The sequence below is a fragment of the Seriola aureovittata genome, chromosome 7 (genome assembly GCF_021018895.1).
Source record: "Seriola aureovittata isolate HTS-2021-v1 ecotype China chromosome 7, ASM2101889v1, whole genome shotgun sequence".
NCBI lineage: Eukaryota > Metazoa > Chordata > Actinopteri > Carangiformes > Carangidae > Seriola > Seriola aureovittata.
In genome coordinates, this window is record NC_079370.1 from 14720568 (window position 1) to 14744784 (window position 24217).

The 24217-nt window shown below is 39.9% G+C and overlaps 2 protein-coding genes across 5 annotated transcripts in view; both read right to left on the reverse strand.

Moving 5' to 3' along the window:
* osbpl3b (oxysterol binding protein-like 3b) overlaps positions 1 to 17947 on the reverse strand; it is a 30087-nt gene extending 12140 nt beyond the window's left edge. For 2 of the 4 annotated variants that reach the window (XM_056381722.1, XM_056381721.1), the window contains exons 1-4: positions 17733 to 17947; positions 4639 to 4790; positions 883 to 999; positions 121 to 174 (exon numbers count right to left, since the gene is read on the reverse strand). In XM_056381722.1, the coding sequence (XP_056237697.1) occupies positions 121 to 174; positions 883 to 999; positions 4639 to 4734 (267 nt within the window). In that variant the 5' untranslated portion in view covers positions 4735 to 4790; positions 17733 to 17947. The remainder of the gene's footprint in view (positions 1 to 120; positions 175 to 882; positions 1000 to 4638; positions 4791 to 17732) is intronic. The other 2 variants (XM_056381725.1, XM_056381723.1) reach the window with 1 other exon arrangement.
* A 2063-nt stretch (positions 17948 to 20010) lies between these two features.
* On the reverse strand, positions 20011 to 23177 carry LOC130172098 (uncharacterized protein C7orf31). Its single transcript, XM_056380527.1, has 6 exons — positions 23086 to 23177; positions 22934 to 22963; positions 22683 to 22797; positions 21300 to 21555; positions 21017 to 21105; positions 20011 to 20934 (listed from the first exon to the last, which is right to left on the reverse strand). The coding sequence occupies exons 1-6, from the start codon at positions 23175 to 23177 to the stop codon at positions 20011 to 20013; spliced, it is 1506 nt and encodes a 501-aa protein (XP_056236502.1).
* Positions 23178 to 24217: the final 1040 nt, after the last annotated feature.

The window sequence follows — 24217 nt, forward strand, 5'->3', positions numbered from 1 at the left end:
TATTCTGGGAAAGACAGACAGCAGTACAACAAGAGCATTACAAAAGACACAAAGTGTCCTTTGTAATCTTCTGTAACTGACAGGCCACAGAGTATTCAGCCAGCAGGCTTTTGTACTCACATCAGCACTACACTTGCCATACTTCAGGATGCCCTTGTCCAGGAAAAAGTATCTCTGTGGGGAGAAAGAAGGAAAGAAGAACAGTGAGCGAATGATGAGGCAGCTGGGATGATATGCAATATCCCTGACAGCAAGTCTGAAGTCACTGTTATGACTCTGATCATGACATAGTCAGCCTCTTGTTAATGTCTCTGCAGTGAGATGTTTGTCATCGCAGGCTCTTGTCTTGCATCTGCCTCCCTTTATTACTCTTCCTCTCACTCTGCTGTAATCTCTCTCATCCATTCTCTTTTCTGAATTCTTGATGCTCTTACTAAACATCTCTACAGTACAGACTGTTGAAAGCACAAAGACCTGAAAAGCTCTGACTCTAAGTTTAAGTAAGTCAATACTAAGTGAATACAGCTCTATCAACCAACAGACCATCAGCTAATGCCTCTGAGAGGAACACCAAGATATCTAGACAGTATCATCCCAGTGAAAGCTTTTAGACTAAGCGTGGAGAGGCACTGACGCAGGTCACATGTGACTCCTCTCCTCATCCACTGCATAGGATGATTCAATTAGTTTAAAACAAACAAACAAGAAAAAAGAGTCATGTCATCAGATTTTTTTGTGTGAAACGAACCTGCAAAGCTCAGGGTAAAAACCGGGAAATGGAAATGACGTTCAGTTGTCAAGTATGTCTAAAAATACGACATGAACGTTTATCACTCTGAGAGATGAGTAAGTGTAATGAAGCATGGTGTTGTTGGATTATACCTTATGCCATCCCTTCATGGGCCACTTTCTCCTCTTCAGCATGTAGCCGTCCTGTTTCTGGGGCTCCAGCACATTGCCGAAACCTCCGCGGAGGCCCTCCACTATTTCCCAGCTGTCCTGTGGGCACAGATGATGGTGCGATGAGATGACAGACAGACATTAGCGGACACTTAACTTGCGTGCACACATGCAGATTAAGGTTTGGTAAAATAAATTGAATGAATCAACCAAACAACAGAGTCAAGGTCAGAGTCAAAAGTGTATCGTAATTTTATGCAGATTTTCTGCCTCTTTTCCATGCAGTGTCAGCCAGTCAGTGGGAGGCTGTGGCAGATGAGAGTTTCATTGCTGAGGGGAAAAATGCAGCCTTATGAGGTTTGGTGTCAAGTGTGATGCTTTACAGACTACTTTCACCTCATGGTCCCATTTACAAAATTAGCTTACCTGTCTAATCTCACTCTTCACAATAATCATTTCCTGACTGAGATTAGAACGCTCAAGTCCAAATCCCCTGCAAATACAAGGATTAAGATGATATTTCATCATACACTAATCCACGTAGCTCTGTCGTGTACTTCAGCTGTGAGAATTCCAGGAAGCAGCATAAACACTATAAACAGGGTTTTGTAATATCTTTGTGGATTTACCTGTGGTTCATAGCACTTTTAGTTAATATTACTCTCTAAATGATCAGTTGATTGATCAGTTATTCAATCAACAGAAAATTGGTGATGCCTCGTTCAAAGCGGCACTCCACTGACTTTACACAAAAAGGTCAGTTTACTCGTCATAGACTCTGCTATGGAGCTTGTGAAAACAATTGTATAATGTCTCTTTTGGCTGTAAAGGGAGTGTCCAAAAGTCTGAAAAACAACCCCTGATGAGTGTGATGGATGTTCTTGCCTTGGGCTTAGACACAGTACACACAAAGTGGGGGTGTGGAATTTGAAAACACATGGGAATTTAACAGGGCAAGGACAAGCCCCAAAGAGCACCGCTGGGCTGTGAAGCAGTTTTGCCATAGTTGCCACACTTGGTATTGCAGTATCACACTGTGCGCGCAGGCGAAAAAGACATTTCCCACACACAATCATTAGAAAAGCAGCAGCTGTAAATGTGTGAAGACATTTTTCTGAGCATCACAAGCACCCCATTACAAACATGAGGAATCAATAAAATTTGGAACGCAGAGAAAAGCCATAATTTTATATCATTTTATGCCATTCATGTGTGCAGGCAGTCAACCAGCTCATCCGAAGGAAATCTCTAAAGTACACACTCTCGGCCAGAGAGGACTCTAACATGTATGCTCAAGGGGCTTTTTCAGATGGAGTGCTATACTGGAGTGAAAGACACTATTGAGTTGCACTGAGGGAAATTAAGGAGGCAGTGCTTTTGGAGCATGACCCATATTAAGGACTAAAAGTCAGACTACTCTGCTGCTTCAATTTTGAACAGTTTTTGTCATTTTTGTCTTTACTGACAGTTTGACAGTGTAGAAATAGACAGAGGAGACAGAGAGAGGAACAACAAAGCTTCAAATCAGTCAGTTACGACGAGTCTCCCAACTTTAAGGAATTGCAGTCATTAATTGCTAGAGTCATTTATGAAGCAAAAAAATGCAAAACATTCTCCAATTCCCTCGACCCAAACTCATGGTTTTGCTGCTTTACTTTGGTTTATATCACTATCAACTGAATATATGAATATGCTGAATATGGGGCTTTGTGCTGTTTGTAATGAAAAAGCAAATAGAGGATTGGAGAGTATAAAGGGAATACATTTTCACACTTTATAGGCTAAGCACTTAATCACTGACTAAAAAAAAATTATAGATTTAACTGATAATGAAAATACTCATTAAGGTGCAGCCCCTGGTAATGCAGTACCTCAGGATTGTACCTTACACTTCATAAAGCTGTCCTAGAGAAACAAAAAGCCAAGCACAAATAATCACGTCACATCTGTCCAGAGGGACTCTGGGTTCTTGGCAGTGGTTTGTAGTGACTGTGTTTGTTAGCTCAGTGTGTCCCTGACTGTTCCAGTATACAGTTCTGGCTAAACAAACTGTATCAGTCAGAGAGGCTGACTGCTGGAGGTGAGGCTGTCTAAAATAAACCCTCGTATCTGAAGGGGGTGGGGGGATGGAGAGGGCGCGGCTTGTGGGTTGCTCTTTCAGTCTCCCTGAGCGCTCGTCGGCGCTCTCTCTGACACACTCACACAGTGAGTCATTGTCACACACTGCCTAGGCTCTTTTCTTCAAGGTCAAGGGACACTTTCACAGAGAAAGCAGTGACATAACTGACAACAAGTTGTGTGCTTACAGGGATTGCAGAGATAGCTATAAAGAAAAATTGTAAATCAAGAAATTAAGAAAGTGCGGGGACTGGAAAGAGGGGGAAAAAGCTAAGTTCTGTCCAAAGGTAACAAAATTCACCAACAGCACCTGAGCTTTCGAGGTGCTGGTAGGCAATGTGGATATGTAGCTTTGCTGTTTCCCCATGTTTCCAGTCTTTATGCTAAGCTAAACTCAGCTTAGCTAATTGCCTCCTGGCTCCAGTTTCATATTTGCAGTACAGACATGAGAGTGGTATCGATCTTCTCATCTGACTCTAGGCAATCTGGTGAATAAGTGTATTTCCCAAACTATTGAACTATTTGTAATGCACTGAGAAATATTTTCTTGAACTGAAAAATAAAATCACCATCTACTGATGTTACAGGGGAAAATGCTCAGCAGACTATTGGATTTTTATATCTTAAAATTAAAAGCCTCTTAGTACCACACGTTTATGCTCTTTCAAGTGTGAAACACACTGAAGTTTCTTGGACCGAACCACATGACACTGTCACTGGGATTCAAAACCAAAAATTTGACTTGGATTTTCTTTGAGGAAATATTAATTCACTTTTTATTGGTGTTACACAACTAAGGTCTAAGCATGGCTGAGGCTTAGGAGGTTGGAAATTGCAATTTCAAGAGCATCTTCATGTATTAATATGTTTGTTCAAAAGTTTTTTTTGCTTCTGAAAACATTCTTTCAGACCCTGTATTTGCTGTTACTCTAAAGTGGTGAAGCATCACTCTCTGTGTATCCTGTAGGCACAGCTGGTGTGAAACTTTATTACTCTCATTTCCACATGGAAAAGCTGTTGCGAATAATGAAAAAGTAATGAGTCTGTTGCCTACAGGTAAATGCTCGAGGCAGATGCAACAACAGTTTGTTCTTTGTGCTAATATCTTCACTAATTTGGGTGTGAGGGATATACCTTTGAGGGAATTGTTGCAAAATTGCTTTTTAGTTAGTCAGACCTCTCTCTGAGTTTGTCAAGATTCTGAGGCAGCGATGGAAACAGAAAAAAGTTTCTTTTAAGTTGTCAGCTTTCAGTCTTTGCTGACTGATTTAATGCAAAGAGAGGCTCAGATGTGCTTGTCTCCTCAGGCTTGCATTTATAAAGAGCCAAATAAAGCCTTGCAAGAAGCCTCTGAGGAAACCACAGGATCTATTAGCAAAAAGTTTGTGTGGTTTAGACTTTTGGTGTCAGGTTATTGTCCTCCCATGACACAGGGGACTGGCAGATATTTGCAATTCGGAAACTACTTAATGAGACAAAAACAAACTTTCCCCCTTCTGTATGCGTAATATCAGGGAAATGATCTGCAAGCGCAACATGACCACAGAGCCTTATTTGACCAGAGAACGGCCAGATGTTTGTTCGTGACATGCAACAGTGTCTTCAGCTGGTGTGAGTTACCTGTCGGCTGTCATGTTTGGATGAGGAGCTGCTGTTGCTGCGAGACAGGGAGGAGATCTTCTGTGACATGGTTGAACTGCGCTCCTCTGAGCCCATCTCGCTGTAAACCGGCCGGTGGAGGCTACGGCTGGAGGAGCAGGAGCATTCCTCGTCTGAGCAAAGATGGAGTGAGGACAGGGCCATGAGGAGAGAGGAAGGAGAGATAGATGGCTTTAATAGGCAACTCCTCTAAAAGCCTTTGAGCTCTGCTTACTGAAAAATGCATTAGGTTATTCAGAGTGATTAGTTTTTCCATCTTCGTGTAGCAGACATATGGGATGTTATGAGAAAAGCTGCATAGACAAGTTCTCAACATCGGCAAACGAAACTGACAGACAAGACTGGAGGACATAAATTGGTCCGCAAGTGAAGGGACCTCAGATTTAAATCATTCATATCTTACCCTTATAGGGTGATGGATTGTCTGTATTTAAGGATATGACTAAAGCACCTACTGGAAGTACATACGCTCAGCAGTGTTGAAAGACCCTTTCACTTAAGTATAAGTAGCAATAACATATAGCAAAGTACTAATACAAGCAAAAGTCCTTCAGAAGTTCACTTAGGGAAAAGTAGAGGACTACATACGACACGACTTTAAAGCTGCTAAATAGTTTTTAGTGCCTAACAATTAATTTGTTAGTTGATGCACAGAAAATTAATTACCAACACGGATTAATAGTTTAAGTCTTTCATCAAGTCAAAATGCAAAAGGTACTTGCAGATGTCACCTACTGCTCGGGGAAAGTGTTATCTACATTTTTCAAACAAAAACAATTAGCTGATGAATTGAAAAAATAGTCAACAGATTCATTTAAAGCTATAATGTTCTACCTCTGATGGAAATAATAAAGCACACGCTCATAATAATTGTACTAAAGAACAGTGCTTGAGTAAATGTACTTAGTTACTTTCCACCACTGATGTAAACTCAATTGAATAGATACTGGAACTGTTATTCTGTTGATTAACTATAATCTCTTTCTTTGGTGGGATTTCAACCTGTGGTTCAGTATTTGAGAAGATGATGCTGAGTGGTGGCTGCTCTGACTCCACAGACAGCTCAGTGATGGGCGAATAAAAGGCAAGTGTCACATGTAAAGATGCCGTGTGATGTGAGATGAGCAGTGAGACCTAATATCATCACTTCAACGGAGTGTGAAAATAATTGGGCCTCTTAAGAGAATGGCAACCCTCAGTCAACTGCCACACTTCACACAGTCTAATCAACAGTATGTGCCTGGCCTACCACGTCAGCACATAAAACCACATTTTGCTAATGCATTGTGAGTGGCAGTTTGTCATAGTATGGAACGCTGACTAACAACCAGAAGTGTTTGTGTAAATCACGTCGGTCCACATGGGAACAAGCAGCAGGCCATTAGTTTAGCTTTACTGAGGAAGCACAGCAATACTGAGTTTTAGGACCATTAGGTTTGACTTTATTACTGTGTGACCATCTGTGAGTCTGTCTCAGAGACAAGACAGTTGATGGTTATATTTGGTCTAAGTTTTTCTTTGAATCACAGTAGTGTCTATTTTTTTCAATATTTAATATGGGAAATTCATGAAACGTCCCACATAAAATAATGCAACTGATATTCAAAGTAGGCTGCAACTAATGTTTATTTTCATAATTGATTAATCTTTTTTTTCAAACAATCTATTAATCATTTAGTCTATAACCTGTGGAACTATAGTGAAAAGTGCCATCTGTAAATTACTTATTTTATCCAAACCCAAATGTATCTTATTTACAAAGATATAAAACAGAGAAAAGTGGAGCTGTATCCAGTGAATGGATAAATGACTTAAATGATAAATAAAATTTCAATATAAATTTTCTGCCAATTTACTAACTGATTAATCCCCTTATCATTTTCGCACTTGCAAAACTTTAACTGTAAATCTTTACATAGCTGGAATTCAAAAACTTCAATGGCATTTTTAAAAATTTTCTTGAAATTAAAAATTGAATCATTTATTTGGACCCTCTGATTAAGTTAGTGGCCATTTAGCATTTTGTATTAAAAATCAATATTCTTTTGTCACAATATGCTGAGTACACTGCATCCAATAATGAAGCGATGTCAATGAAAGCTCTGGAAAAACCTAGAAAGTGGACCTCATGTTGAGATTTAATTTTTTGTCAAAACATTTTCTTTCTACCAATGAAAACTAGCGGACGATCCTGCAAACGGTGTCTCCTCCCAACTTCCTCTGAATCAGACATACCACGTGTTGACTAACACTTTGAAGCCGCAGCAAGGTTAATCATATTACCTGCTCTGCATCCGCAAGCTTTGTGCTGCATAATGGCCACAGCCTCTTGTGTTGGACAGACAAAAGAATGGTCATCTGAAACCTCCGTCCTTCGGCCAAAGCCTACACCACCTCTCAGTCTGTGGACCACAGGCTGCGGTTTAGACTGACAGGGCTCGACACCCAAAAATGCAGCCACAACAAGCAGATCAAAAGGACACCCAGAAAGAAGTTCCCACCAGCAGAACAGCACGTCTCGTGTATTTTGCATCTCAATTATTGCTACATGTATATAACAGAAACAAACTAAGCTCTAGACAACCATGATTTATGACACATCAAATGTAATCTATTTATGTATCTATCTACCTCAGCTCTGCCTCTCCGTTGCCTATGATTTATTCATCCGCTTTCCACAGATCACACCAGCTATATGCAGGTCTGTCATACTGTCACCCTTCGGGGCACCCTTTCATCTGATACAACAACACCACTTCTCAGGCTTTCATCACGGTGACAGCAGTATTAGACGTGAGAGCTCCAGTAATTACCCTTTCTTACAGAGGAGCACATACTCGTCAGTGGCAATGAAGAAATGCAGTAAGTGATTGCAATGTAACTATTAAATTACACAGGAGCTGTGTCAGGGATTAAGGTTACTATCAGTATGGATTTTTACTTCACCTGACAGTTGTCGCTGCCATCTACAGACTGAGAAACACCAGTGAAGCGACATGAGATAATAAAGAAACTGTTGACACGTGAAAACACAGACAGTGAAAGTCTAACACACAGTGCAGTATGCGGTTGTGGCTCATGCAAAAGAGCGGAACAGTCATGCCTTAGACCACAGCCTGGTAAACAGGGGGATGCTGACAGGCAGTGAGTGCTGAGTGTGCTTGTCCAGCGTGCTGCGGCCAAAGAAACAGAGGGGATCACATGGACACTGGCAGCTCGTGAGGACAAAACATACACACAGGCCATAGGGAAAGTTCCAGTGTCATCAAGACAGCCTCATTTTCACTAATGGAAATGGTCTACATCAAATTCACTGGTATACAAAGTTTCAGTGGACAGCAAATGTATAAGTTTCAAATTATAAAGACCATATTCACTGTCGATACATCTCACATGAGTGAAGATCAAATGCTGGGACAGATCTCGGTAAAGATTCATCTTCTCACTAATGATTTAATTGGGCTGATATATACAAATACAATATAGAGAGATGATCTGTGATACTGAACTATTTTCCAAGTGAGATAAAGTTAAGGAAAATACAGAGAAATATCTAAGCATTATTAAGCATATGCGCAAGTCTCGCTGAAGTTCATTCTATTTGTAGAATAATATGTTAATCATTACTGGTAATTTTTAGGGCCATGCTTTACCCTGTTATCTCTTTGTTAAAGGAATTGATATACAGTACATATAAACATGCAGATGTTCTCGCCAAACTGCAGACAAAAGGCTAAATGGTCCTTGTGAAGAGGTGACTGACATCCCTTGAATATCCAGTAAAGTGTGGGTGGGTGGCTCCCACAACTGTTCTATAATGAGAAACCAGCATGACACTTGGACCGGCTGTCCTGATTTTCTCACTCAGCAGCAGCTTCATCTTTTTGAAGAGCAACCAGAGAACCACCATCCTACTCATGGACTGCAGAAAAAAAAAGACGAAGTCCAAAATTTGAGCAAAATGTTTTTTAGTCTCACTAGTTGCATGGCTGTAGAGATGGCAATATCAGCCTGTTGGTCGGTCCACAAATTTGGTACGAACTGAAATATCTCAATAGCTATTGGTTAGCATGAAATTTTCTACAGACATTCATGTTCCCCGATGATATATTATACTGACTTTGTTCATCCCCTGACTCCTCTTTTAGCGCCACCATGAGGACAAAATTACAATTTATCAAGTGCTTTAATTTATGACCAACTACTTGCAAAACTGGTGGCATTCCCATCAGCGTCAGCTATACCTCATGTTTAGTGCTAATTGTTTTGGGGGTGTTTTGCCTTTTTTTATGCAACTTTTTCATGCAACTTAGGTTGCAACCAACAATTACTTTATCTTATTATTGATTAATCTGACAGAATCTAACAGTCTACAAAAAGTAAGGAAATAGTGAAAATAACCTAGAAATAAAAATATACTCAGGTTGTATGTGTGTGTATGTACGTATCTTATCAGAATCAATCATAATTGCGATATGTGCTGTAATTAGTAAAAAAAATGTATTTTCTAGTTACATCTGCAGCTGTTTGAAGAAAATGGCTCTCCTTTACCAGCTGCTGAGATTTCTGCCTCTTGGAGCTCATATACGCTCTGTTATGCAACATAAACTCTACTGTTGTTCGTTTAAGATGTACCAGAAAACTGTCAGCAAATCCTTGGTCAGTTATAGATCTTGGCTGAAGTTATAGATGGCTTAATGTCCTCTTAAGCTGCACTAACTAGATTGACAGAAGCTGAAAGCCCTCTATTACATTCTGCAGTTCATGTTGCAGATGTTCCTCTGACCATCCCTTGTCTCCACAGTCTGCCAAAGGGACTGACAGGCCTAACAGGCTTTAAGGCATCATTAGGATGTGACTCGTCTCATGGTCGAACCCCTACAGTGCAGCTTTCTCAGGAAATAGAGCCATGTTTGCAAAAATGATAGCACTTAAGCTTCAATTGGCAGCTGCTGCGCCCCAGTAATTCAAAGACGCTGGGTGGGAACGGACCGTAAAACACACTCCCACTGCTCAGAAATATGAAATGCACTCACTTTGGGAGAGGCACAGTACTGGCGGAGTTCAGTAATAACTGGTGAGACAAAGTGTGCCTAAAGCTGCTCTAGAGGTGGGTGAAAAATGAGCCATCTTGAAATATAGATAGAATATTGACTTTTATCAAGCTGATAAGATGATATTTAGATAACCTTTCTTCTCTCTCGCTCTCTCTCTCTCTCTCCTTGCATTTGCACCACACAACTGCCTTTCATTAACTTTGAATCTTCTCCCTCCTGTAGTTTGTGCTTTTCCTCTCTGTCTTCTCTTTCCCTGTCCTCATTCTGCAGGTATCTCTGACTCTGGAGCTGCAGGATCTGGATCTGTCACTGCTTCTTAACACTCAGCATCATCATTATTATATCATGTTAATATCATTATTATTATAAATTGGTGCTGTTATCATTGCTGCTGACATTCTTTACTACACTCATTATTTTCATTATAACAACCATTCTGACAGTGCTTAAGTTGTTCCTGTTCTCTCTCTCTTCTCACTTTCTTCTCTCTCAGCCATTTCGGACGCAGACTCTGAGTCTGGTTCTGTCGGAGGTTTCTTCCTGTTAAAAGGCAGTTTCTCCTCCCCACTGTCGCCATGGTGGGAGCTGTTGGGTTTCTCCCTGTAATAGTGTAAGGTCTTACCCTGTGAAGTGCCTTGAGGTAATAAACAGTGGGGTTTAAAAGTCTGAGAACACTTTCCCATTCACTTGAATGGCTCTATATGAATAAAATTGAAAAACTGAAATACACAAAGGTTCACACAATCTCTTAAATAACATTTCATATGGAAACCCCAGCTGAGAGAGTTGAATTATTTTCCAATTCCAGGCCATAAAAAAGCAGTTGCTCCTTGTGTTTATGAGCCCTGTGTTTATGAAATAGTCATTGTTTATGTATGAAGCAAACCAAGCTGCAGAGAACACTATAAATAAAAAAAAAAGACTTTTATTTTATCCGTTAAAATGAATGGCTTTTCAGCTTGAACTGAATCTAAATTGATTCGCTTGACAGGTTGGCAAAACAGAATTGTCTTAATAGAAGAAAATCAATGCTGATTTAAAATGGCTCCAAAAGGCAAAAAATTGCTCTAAGCCTCCCTCTGGTCCTTTTTAGCTCTGAAACAATCACCTAAACCTGACAAAACAAATGGCCTCTCCATTTGCAACACACCTAACATGGTGTTGTGGTAACCACCTTATCTCTGCAGTCCATGGGCCACTCACTGACAGCTCATTCCTCTTATTACAGAGGTCTTCAGCAACAAACCAAACTCTGGTTAAACTGGTGAGGACAGTAGAGAGTGATTTACTTTCCCTCTAATGCTGTCCATCCATCATCTGAATAAACCTGAATCAGAACCCAGCCCTGTTTCATTTTGATTGCCTTTAATTTTCCTTTGCAGGACAAAATCACCAGATACTGGTGTGGAATGACCACACAAATTATTCTTTCTTTTTGTCTGCTTCGGAAACAATACAGTCATTAAGAACAAGAAATTTTCTGTTAGCTGCTACACACTGGTCTCTCATTTGTTGCATCTACAAGTTACCACTTTAATAACAGTAATCGTATTACAACTGTGCATTACCCCGCTGGGATGATGCTACTTAGTCTTTGTTATCTCATTACTGAAATGCAGAACAACTCTTGGAGAGAAAAAGAAAAAAAAAAGAAAAAGAAAGACAGAGAGAGAGAGAGAAAGAGGACATCCTGATATAAAAGGGCCAAGGGGAACAGGAGAAATCAGCAGAAAACAATATTCTCCTAATACATTGGCCCCAGTGAAATCACCTGGACCACAGAGAGTAGTGTGATTTAATACTGCAATATACCTGCTTTTTATTGCTCCATATTTCTTTACTTTGACAGCAGTAACAAGCTGATGTTATTTCTATGAGGGGATAAATTCAACTTCATGAAAAGATTTAGTGCAATATGAGTGTATTTCGACATTGTGTGAAATATGCGTTAGATGAGAAGCTAGAGATGATTCTCATATCTGTCAGTTAAATAGTCAACAGCTAGTTAGCTTAACTTGGCATAAAGAAACAGGTAGCCTCACTCTGTCCAAAGGTAACAGAAAGTGCCTGGCAGCAACTTTCCAGCTAACTGATTAACTCTCTATTTATTTAAATTAAGTAAGTATTAAGTATACACTTAATTTATTTAAATTAAGTGTTGAAATAAATGAGACATAAAGTGTTATTAAGTGAGCTTTGCAGGAGCTGGTAAGTTGTTGGGATTTTGTTACCATTGAACAGAGCCAGGCTAGCTGTTTCCGATCTTAATGCTAAGCTAAGATAACTGGCTGCTCGCTGCAGTTTTGTATCAAGCACACAAACATAAGAGTGATGTCAATCATCTCCTCTCATTCTCAGCGAGAACGCCAATAAGGATATTTCTATGGATGTTTCAAACTGTCAGTCACTCTTTCTCTGTTCTTATTTTTCAGAAACTCAGTCAAAAGCTCTTTTGTGAAAAGGAGTTATTTTGCACACTCTATTTCACTGACTAATGTAAAACAGTCATCTAATTTCCTCAGCGGCAAACACAGATGATTGAGCACTCCCTTCATTCTCTCATCAGTGGTTCCTCAATCTTTTCAGTATGTAAAATTCATGAAATGATGATCATACTCTACGGTAGCATGGGCTCTGATTGGGTTTAAAGTAAGAGAGGAAGACAAGCAACTCAAATCTGAATGCAATATGTCTTGCGTCATTCAAAGCTGATGTGAAATGAGTTTTTTCAGATAAGGTTCTTCAAGAGGCTGCAATCAGTCAATGAGCAGAAGCAACACTGCCGTCTCAGTTTGAATCAGCCTCTTATCAAAGTCTGAAGAGCTATGATGGTGAGTAGAGTATGGGCAAGTGCACAGGAAACTGTAAAGTCCTGAAAGTCTCTCTCTTTTCCCCTGTGAAAAACTGTCACTTCTATCTGGTGGAGTAATGAATTGCCTTCTCCAGCCATTACTTCTGCCCTGTTTTCTTTCCCAAAACGACCTGAACAGTGTAACTGAGAGTAGGACAAAGAAAAAAGCCTCTCTTCTTAAATCCATCCCGAGAATCAGGACACCACAAAAGAGTCGCTCCTAAAATATATTCCACGGGCAATATCACAGGTCAGCATGACAGCACCCAGCAAATGATGAGCCCAGAGGACTGACACAGAGACAAAACTGGCCTCATCCCAATATGAGATCTATTATTCATTAGTACATCTCTTGACCAAGCAGGGTAATGTTTGCCAGCCCACGTTAGTGTGCATGTGTGTGTGTTTGTGCGTGTGGCTGGCCACACCTTCTCTGAAAGAGAAGCACAGATGGTAACGCCTGCTCCTGATCTGCTTAAGGCGGCATGGTGAAAGGTTGCCAAGGCCAGAAGGGAGCCACTCCAAAAAACAGGCTCACGCTACTGGGCTTATAGCGCGCAGTGCTATCTGTAATCTTACATTTTCAACTGTATGAAATGGAGCTCAAAGCTTGCCGGGCTCATCATATTCACTCCAAGGGAAATTGTTTGCAGTTATGATCGGAATAATAAGAGAGAGACAGATAAAGTCCCTTCTCACAAACTTCCTGCTGCTTAGGCTGACTTTTCATTCATGTCTTCTATTCTCTGACATATGACAGGCTCTGTATCATACACTCTGCCCAACGCCACAACACATCCTGTTAATCAACCACATCCTCAACGCACTCCCTTCCCTCCCACACCTCCATCCTCCCTCTCTCTATCTCTCTCTCTTGTCTGCTCTGAGTGCGGCAGAGGTCCTCTCCTTTGTTACAGTCACAGTGTGGGGGAGCTTGACAGCCTCATAACTCAACACCAGCTCATTAGGACGCAGCCACTCGCTGACAAAAGAGTGAGGAGGAAAAAAAACAAAACATGAATGCTCTAAACTTCATGGTACAAAGTGCTCTTCACGATATGTCACATGTAGCAACATGTGCGACAGTAGGATCCAGCTGTTGCTTCCCCAAATTAAAGATTACAGTGCTTGAGACTCCACCACTGCTCTGATTAGGATGCACCAGCAGCATCTTCACCTCTACTCTCGAATAATTTCAGAAGTGCTGACCCATAGTAGCGGATAATGACATTTAGAGGGTCCATGTCATTGTTGGCATGCTGATTTTGTCTCATAACAATGCACAGAGCAAAAAAAAAGATAAAGAAAAAAAAAAAGGCCTTAATAAAACAAAAAAGAAAACCGAAGTCACAAAAAGCAGAAAGAACATCTGCACTGCCACAAGCAATCTCTAAGTCCTTTGAGTGCAGATATATTTAGACATGGCATTGTTTTCCATTACCTTCCATTTATGAACAGACAGAGATGAACTGGCTGAGTGAGAGGAGTTACCAGGTCTCATGAGATTTACTTCATGCCTGAACTCTGGCAGCAACATCAGTAAAGCATTCCTAACTGACTGGGCAGCATGAATCCCTCTGTGTTATAGTAAATCATAGCAGATAGACTAACAGATAGGCTAACTCAAACTGTAGTTTCCTTATAGTAACTGGGCTGGGGGGCCAAGACAAAGCTGCACTGAATTTCCATCTCTGACAAGCTTGTGTTTTTTGTGGTTTGACAGCCAGTCATGCTGTATTTATGCAGTGTTTTGTTAAGCTGTGGTGTAAACATCACCCACAGATCTTCGAGGTTGAGGTTTGTTGTCCTAATTTAGAGAGGAGTGAGAGATATGTATAACCCCATAGGGAGCTTTTCACTTTATGATCAGAAACTAAATTTTTTACTTTCTTGACTAAATCATCAAACAAAAATTTGCACTGGACTGACACTGTGAGTGAAAAGTGTGAAGAATATTTGAAAATGTATTTTCATTTTCATTTTCATTCATGCAGCAACGATGAAATGATGAACGCTGTAAGCCACTAACAAGGCTAAACACTAAGGCCATGCTAGCAGCTCTGTGAGGCTGTACTTTGGAACAGCGGTGCTTTGGGCTAAATACTGCTTTAATCAGCATGCTGCTGACGCTAGTGACAATGCTAACATGCTGATGTTTAGATGGTTATATTTACCATGTTCACCATCTTGGTTTAGCCTGTTTGCATGCTAACAATTAGCACTTTACGGTGAGTAAAGTAAGGTACAGCTGAAGGTGATGGGAATACTTTTCCAGTAATAGCTTACAGTCATTTAAAATTCTCCTCTTGCGACCATGAATATCTGTAGCAAATTTCACAGCAATCCACTCCCATAGTTAGATATTCCTAAAGGAAATGTCAGGGATTGCTAAAGTCATTAGGATTCATCCTCTGGGGACCATGAATGCCTGCAAATAAATTTCATGGCATTCCACTCAATAGTTGCTGGGATATTTCAGTCTGGACACTGCCATCCCTAGAGCCATGGCTAAAAATACTAGAAGGCAGCACTAACCATACATCATACGATACGTAAAAACACACACAGTCTGTAGAACATAATCCTAAATGCACGTCCAGGAATGCCAAAGTTGGGAGTATCACAACTAACATAGATTTTAAGGGGCACAACTTTGTCATTTCTGAATATGTTACACAGTGCTCTGGTTTTTTATCAGTTTGATTGAAACTGACAGAGCTGCAAATGAACAGCACTTATCCCTGCTGTGAAAACAAGCAGAGATAACATATCGTTGATCTGGTGCAGACTGAAACAAAACTGCCTTCTACACAATTTGTACAGAGGGGCCACTGTTCAAAATCTGATAATCACAGCTAATTAGGTAACATCAGGACACAGCCCCAAAACCATGACTTTGGGCGCTATAATATAACTGATCTGTAAATGAATATGTAGAAATACATTTGGAGGTTTAGACAGGCATAGATAAATGCTAGTCAAAGATAGAATAATAGTGCTTTCACTCAAGTATGTATCTGTAATTGATTAACATTAACAAAGTTTCATAAGATTGGACTATAATTTTGTTGCGGAGCTAATTTTTTATGTAAATATGGCAATTACAATTATGTCTGACTTACAAACATTTGTCCAGATAGAAAAAAAAACATCAATGATAATATTATTTCAAGACTAAAAGTCTACATTATTTAAACACATCAGAGCTTCCATCCTTTAAGATGGTTAAGATTTTGAATAATTTAGTCCCACAAACCAAGAGAATGAACATGTCTTTGCTCATGGAGTGCGCTATTGTTTTTAAGCTAAAAGTATCTGCTAGTACCGTCGTCGTTAAAATTTCATGCTGGCTTCTGGCAGTCTCTGAGGGAGTCAGAAAATCAGCCCTGTAGCCTCCTTCAGGTTCTCTGGTTCCTGGATGAGGCTGACAACAAGAGCAGCACTCTGCCATTAATGAAAACACAGAGAGTACTGGAAAACAATCGACAAACAAAACTACGTAATATAAAAAAGGTACTAATGATTTTATTCACTTAATACGAGTGAAACTCTAATATTATCGTTTGTTTTTTTCACCTTTCTACTACATGTGAAAAAAAAAAGCTCTTGGCTCTTTTTACAAAATGTTCTCAATTTAAACTTTAAATGTAAGAAAATGCAAACAGGATCCAGAACTAATTTCTGTATTGTACACCTAAAACCACATATAGCTGTTTATATATAAAGATACATTAATAATTTATAGAGGTCTACTGCTCATGCAAAAAGAGGCCACACCTGCCACATGCACAGCTGCTCTGCTGGTCCTATTTATCCACTTCCTGTATTATTCACCTGCTGGTTATTAGCTATTCAAAAAAGTATTTCTTATTTTCAGTACAGGCCCAGGAGCAACACAGCACAGATTACTGCACATATGTATCAACATATCACTGAGGTGACACTGGATGCAAGTGACTTAAACTTTTATATTTACAGCTCTAATGTGTAGACTCAGCACAAAAATACATGATTGGTTAATACACTGAATGTAACAGATTACAGGTTGTGCACATTTATATAAAGATTCATCTTAACGCCACGGGAAAAACGGAAATTACCGTGGAGGTGACCTCCTGCAGTGCAATGCCCCACTGCTGTTTTAACTACACGGCTTACACAGACACAGATGTTTCTCTTTCCTGCTGCTGCATTCCACAAATTGCATTGATTCCTCTCCCTCACAGTCCCTCTCTGTTTGACTGCAATCACTGATTTGGGTGTGATAGGAACGAAAAAAACGCTGCAAGAGCTGCAAGAGTGACAAACTGACCACCAAACAAACCTCAGTCCTATGTTCAACTCCCAAAAGAGCTGAGACGGCACTGTGCAAGTCGTCAAATTACAGCTCCTCTTTACGTAGGCCATAGTAATATTTTACCAAACAAAAACAGCTTTGACTCAACCAGCTCTTTTTAGGATTACCATAGACATATGACTGGAAAGCTTTGGCACAGGCCTCATATTCAGTATGAAAATCACTGTTATTATGTGTGTATTATAGATGCTGAGCTCAAACCCTGATTAAATCTGTGCTCACTATCACACACACCTACATCCACTCAGCATGAAAGATGCAGCCACTCAGAAAGGCACATTATTCATAGTTTTGGCCTCTGACTAGGTTATACTGATAGCTTCCCCCTGCTGTGCCAGATACCCACAGTATAGTAGGATTATATGGTAGACAGAAGACAAACCCTCCATAACTTGTCTTCACTTGTCTAGAGCAATAAGGCAAGGGGGCTCAGAGTTACCATGGAGACTGAAAGGATCTACTGGTGTTTATTGTCTGAATCGCATGTACTGATTATACCTGAGCAAGAATACAAGCTTTTAACTCAGGGTTTAAAGTTTTTACTGTTGGCTTGTATCACTTGTGAGCACTGAGGAGATTTTACAGCACTCTGTGTAATGAAAGGTTTCAGTGACATGAAGCTTCCAAAAGCTTGAAAACTGAACTTTAAAAGCACTTGACGTACTCAATTGACACGATCCTACTGTTCATTCCCCGAAGGAATGACACGTCTTGCTTTTGTAGCTGTAAAATATTAAAAAAACAACTATCTTTAAAAAAAAAAAAAAAAAAAAAAAAAAAAAGCACTCACCTTGACAGTTACAGATGTGATTTCCAGGCTATGAAGGTGGAGAGCTTAGAAACCAGTCGGTCGGTGCACAGATATTTGCGCAAAGGAGAGAACACAGCCGGTGAAATAACCCTCAAATGACAGCCTGAACCCAGCAGCCTGCCTACTCCAGTCTGACATGCACACACACGCACCAGCCGCACTCCCTCAGCTCTCTCTGAACACCATCAGTTTCTCCACCGCTGCGTGGAGGGAGGGGAGGGGGGTGGGGGTGGTGGGAGTGGTGCGTGAATGGCTGAAGCCAACTCCAATTAAAATGCAGAACAGAAGCTCTGCGTCACCTGACAGGGGCGGGGTTTGTGTCATTGACAGCATCCTTTCCGTGACGTCCCCCCCCCCCAGGAAAGCAAGGACAAACAGTGAACACACAGTCGTACTCATCACTTTGCAAGTGAGTCATTTAATTACAGAGGCTATTAATTACTGTGTGATTGCAAATTTATTTTAATCTTACTTAAATTTATCCATTCGTAAAGAACAAGTGGAATTATTGTTATATGTTTTACTAACTATATAGGAGGTAAAAATGATGTGGAAATCACCAAAATGACAAGAGGCAAGAACTGAACTTATGATTTGGTGGGTAAAATGATGATATGTCGCCACCTGCTGGACAAATAGCTCAATCACAGATTTTCAGTTGTTTCTCATGGCATAATAGTAATACTAAAATAAATGTAATCAAAAAAATTGCATCTTCTGCTAAAACAATTCTGATATAAAAAGATGAGCATTGGCCTGATGACTAAGCAGGTTGGAACATTTGACCTTGAACATATAATTTTCCCAAAAATGCAGGTTTGTTCAGCAAAAAAATGAAAAACAAAAAACAAAACAACAACAACAACAACAACAACAACAACAAAACAACTGTTATCTGGGTTGCCCTTTAGAATCTGCCTCATTAGAAATAACCTCACAACTTGAGACTGTGTCTGCAATATTCAGTAGGAAAATTGCATTGGTCCATTTTGCTGTGTGGGCCATTATTATAGGATTTTTTTCTCAGAGTCTGAATGAGAGGCTGTTACATCACTCAAGGTTGCAGGCTTGCCGCTCAAGGACTTACTGTCACAAAAAAACCTTTTCACAGCGAGTCGGCCTGACTGCAACAGATTACGTGTGAGAAGGCATTTTGTCCTTTCACACTGGCGATGGTTACTGCAGCACCTACAACATAGAGAGGCGGATTCCATAACACAGGCAGCACAATGCTCTGTGGTGAACTCTTGTTACATTTTTTGGGGGGAAAAAAAAATCAGCTGCATACAAATGTTCTTCATTGTAAAATTAAAAAGGTTACAGTACAGACCACAGTTTTCCTCTGTGCAGCATTATGAATTTACGTCTGCAGAATATTCCTTCTGTGTGAACTGTGAAGGCTCTTTCTTTTATTTTACTCTTGCAATCAGCTATGGCTTATGGGAGCCTTATATAAGTCCATTATTGTATAATACATCCTGAGCTCTAATGAATATTGCAAACGAAATGTGGGAAAGCAAATTAACAATGTTTGCAATCTGTTGACTGTTTACTTACAAAATACTGAGCAAGTACTGAGTTAAATAGGCAGTCTGGAAAAGTTGTTAAAGAGAAACATTGAATCACAGACTTAAGATCCAACTACTTTATTGTGAGCATATGAGAAATCTTACAACCTTTATGGTGAGTCAGTATCTTGTATTTTCAGTATTTTTATAGCCGTAATATTTAAAAAAAAATATATATATATATCAGTATTTAAATGAATTATACTCAAATCTGCCAAAAATTCAAAATGAAAAATTCAAACTTTTACTTCTTCCTCTTGTATTTTAGGCAGATGAGATGCTTGGATCCTGTGAGTGAAAGAATATAACTTTTTCTTTATTTTTCCTTTTTTATTTTGTCGTCTAAATTTGACCATTCCAATTTTAGCTACCTGATTTTTTAAAAGCTGAATTTGACAGAATTTCAGCAACCTGATGTAGCTTTTATAAATATCAGACACTTACATTTTCTATGAGTATTTGTGAATCCTAAAACAAAAAAACTTATGTTTTTGAAACTTAATTTTTAAATGGCATGGAACTTTAAAAGGGGGTAAGTCAAAGCACATAAACTCAGATTAGATGATTTACAATATTTCAGAAATAGTTTAAATTTCAACATTAACTATTAGGTACTGGTAAAATTTTATAAATAAGTATTCAAATTCTACTATTTTCTTTCATAAATGTTGAAATGTATATTCATGAAGTCATCCACGGAGGTAGTAGCAGTTGATCCCGTAGAAGTCGTGTTTTTTCCCTGTAACTACATTGTCCCTCAGGCTCACAGCAGCACGTGTGATGGAGCTGTTGAAGTTGTGATGGGCTTCTGACTTACTGAATGAATTTTGAAGGTCCAGGAGACTGAGAGCTGAATTTCCTCTACCCATTGTCCCCACTCTGTCCACTGGGTGAATACCAGGGAGGACTGGATGCCTTGGCAGGACGCAGGGGTTGGAGATAATGTGTGACAGCTCTCTGACCCTTGCTAGTTTATCCTGCTCCAAAGCAGCCCTGGATAATAACTCAGTATTTGAGTCAATACCCACCTGGTTTTTGGCTACAGCTGACTGACTGTGACTAGATGAATTTCCTCCAACTTTAAAATACTGCTTTTTGCGGCTTGGTTCATCACAGAGCTCGATCAGGCTTTTCTCTCCCTGGGAAAGTGGGCGGTTGTGCAGGTCCAGGGGTCGCTCTGTGTCTGCCATCCAGGCAGTGTTAGCCTCTTGGCTGCTCTGTGACATGGATAATTGCATGAAACTATCATCAAATTGGACTGTGCTGGCTTCTCTCTTCTTGTCCTCATGTGCAGAGCTTTTGCGCTCAGTTTGTTGTTTGTGTGAGACCTCCTGGGACAGCTCAGCTCTCTGTGCCTCTGTGGAGCCAGTGCTGTTCTTTGATTGACTATAGCCCTTTGGATTTAAATCTGCCTCATTATGCTTTGCTGTGATCTCTTGTGGCCCATGTTGGTTTATAGTAGCTGTAGCAGTGCCTCGCTTTGGAGGTGAAGATGGATTTAGGTGTTCAGCAGCAGTGGGACTACAGGTGCTCCTCCCCACACAGCTTTCCTGTCTTCTTCTACATCCTTGTTTTGGTTTAGAGTGAACAAGCACAGAATAAGACCTTTCTCTCTGTGGGGAAAAGAGCTAATTAGGATTAGTGCTGCACACTGTAAATGTTACTGTAAAAAGGCTGTTTGCAAGTATTTTTTACCTGTGGTGCAATATGTGAATTCATCCCAGCATGATCACTCATTTTCTCCTTAAAGTAATTTATCTTCAAAGGATTTGCTGGCCCAGATCCTTAAAAAATATCAAATATTAATACCAGATTATTGATCAAAATCACAAAAATCCAATCACTGGACTATTTATGACTTTGTGAAACGGTTCTTCCCACTAGCCTTCATAACTTCTAACACCAAACTCTACTGTAAACTTGCATGTGCTTTTTCAGCTTCCTGCTAATAATATAAACGGTATTTAGGCCTCATTACCTGTGTAGTGCATTTGGTAAGATGTGACCCAGTGTATCCTCTCCAAATTTTTCAACATGTTGCTTGTCCACTCTGATGACGAGAAATCCCAGTCACAAGGTTTAGGGTTGGGCAGCACTGTCTTTGGAGGATTGGGGTACAACACGTGGTTTTCTCCCTTCATTGGGTTTGTGTGCTGGAGGAAATTGTTGTAAGGTAAAACTATGTAGTAGTTAACTGCAATGACAATGTGAAGAATGTGAAGAATGTTTAGCTGCTATTGGTGAGATTGAAGCGCAAATGGCACTAATCAAAATCAGAAGGTCTCTACCTCACCACAAATGTTTATTGAAATACAAGCATGTTCTTTCCACTGCTCTATAAGTTAATCAGTAACAATAAACACCATCCTATCCACCCTCCTAGACCAAATGGAAAGCAAATTCGGGGGGCTGACCTGGCCTCACCTTGCTAAAGCCCTACTTATCTGACAGAACACAGTGTGTCTCCTAGAATAATTGACATATTCTGATCTGAAATATGGAGTACCCCAGGGCTCTGCTCTTGGCCCTCTGCCTGTATGTGCCTTAGGGCTGACCACTCTTCTGAAATTATGAAGTTAGGGGTCTCCTTGTCTGCTGTGAAAAGCTGTCTTGAAATTTTCTGCTCCTAAATTCCCAAAACTCTCAACAAATATGTGATTTCCATAGTCTGACAGCCAAGAATCTGTGTGTCACGTTTGATCCTACCCTCTCCTTCAATTAGCAAATTAAAGACATCGCCAAGGCTGCTTTTTTTCACCTATGTAACATAGCTAAGATTTGGTCTTTTCTGTCCATGACAGATGCTAAAATCCTAATTCATGCCTTTGTTTCATCCAGAGACTGGATAATTGTAACATTTTGTTTTCTGGCCTGCAACATACTAATATTAAAAGTCTTCAAATGGTTCAGAATGATGCAGCTAGAATTTTAACTAAATCAGGGAAATGTAACCATATTACAACAATTTTTGGCTTCCCAAACCCAATAAATACAGGATAGTCCATGTTATCCTGCTGACGAGATTTCTGTAAAGTTCCTGAAAACTAACTTTATTTATTTTCTCAAGCACGAGTGTCCAGGCTGGGCCTCTCTCTCTCCTTTATCATTATTATTATTTTTATCATTATCATTGTATGTTGGTCCTTCCCCCTGCTCTCTCTCTCTCTGTCAACCCAACCGGTTGCGGCAGTTGCCCGTCCACCCTGAGTCCCGTTCTGCTTGCTCATGTTGGGAATTAGTGGTTCCCTGTAACCGATATTATAAATAATACAATCTAGACCTCCTTTATATGAAAAGTGCCTTGACACTTGTGTGTTGTGATTTGGCACTAAATGAATAAAAAATGACAACTTGAATTTACTCTCACTCCTGTCTCAGTGTCATCTGGAGAGCGGAAGGATGGGAACATTGCAAATCGGGAGATGTGGGATGAATAAGGATGTTCCCTTGGAGCTGCAATCTTTATCATTTTCTCCCTGTTTAAGATGCGAGGAAATTAAACAAAGAGGAAGTGTATCAAAAGTTTGAGGCAGACTCTGGAAAACCTAAATGCTAGTGGTGAGCTTTGCACAAAGGAAAGAGTCCATTATGTATTCATCCTCAAGTACTCACGCTATATTTATATCAGTTGGTTTTGGTATCCTGAGAAAAGAAACAAGATATTTATTATTTTGTATCACCAATGAGGAATGGATTTCTAGGATTTCAGAGAATTTGTTCATAGTTAGGATTGCAATATTTATGATGAATCGAATGCTACTCACAGCTGGTCATTGAGATGAACTTTACTTTTCTTTCTGCCAGCATTGCTATAAAAGCGTTGACTGTTGATATGCCTGTGAAGGTAAAATAACATTCCATGTATTACATTTTAAATACTTTTCTGTGCAGAATATTTCTAAACTCACTCAGGTATAATGGCCCCTCCATAACCGCAGTGAGACCGGCCATTTAAATCAGGCGGGATGCTGCAGTTTAGTGAAGACTTGAGCTCCATCCAGCTGGAGCCCCGATGCAGAATAAAGGAGGCTGAAGCGAGGATGAAACCCTGAGGAAGGAATAGTATATGAGGAAAAAAATACAACAAATTTATCAAATCTGTGGTGAGACCTTGTCTGCTAATCAGTGTTGTAGTTTTGTCTTATTGTTTTATATTGATTATAAATTCACAACAATTTATCATGAATGTTATGGGCCATATAGTTTGATGATTTTGACATTTTGACAGAGACACTGTCACACAACCAACTTGTGTCATAGAATAAACAGCATGTTCAAACATGAGTATATAGCATTAGAGGTAATATTACAGCATAGGTTATAGAGTAAATAAAACTGCAAACATGTCCTCTTTCTTTCCGTGTATGGAATAATTACAAAACAAAACCACAACATAGTAGTGGCATGGAGGAAATCGATGGGATAGATTTTCTTTTACCGTCTTTTGTGAATGGCAAGAAACCAATCGAGACAAGTTTCATTTATCCTCCTGATGCAGAAAGCAGCGGCAGTCAACTTGGTCCAGATGGACAAGAGTGGAAACGTTGAGCGTTGACAGAACAGGACTCCCTTGTCTTCGCTTGTGAGGTGCGTTTGAACTCCTGGGACAACCAGAGTGACAGTGTTACAAGAAACAATATAGGATCAGAGTGAGTGACACCCAATCCAGTCCACAGCACATCGTGTGTGAGCAGAGGTGTGGCTTAAAAAAAACTAAACAGTATTACACAACCATTTAGTTTGCCGATGATAATTTTGTCCCTTTTTGTCCCTGTTGTGGAAGCTCGCCAACTAGAGATAAAGATGTGCTGCTAGTTGATTATGTCAGTATTTTCATATACAGTGGGCAATCACTGCTCACTGCTGCACGGCATCAAGCGTGGATCTGCTAATATT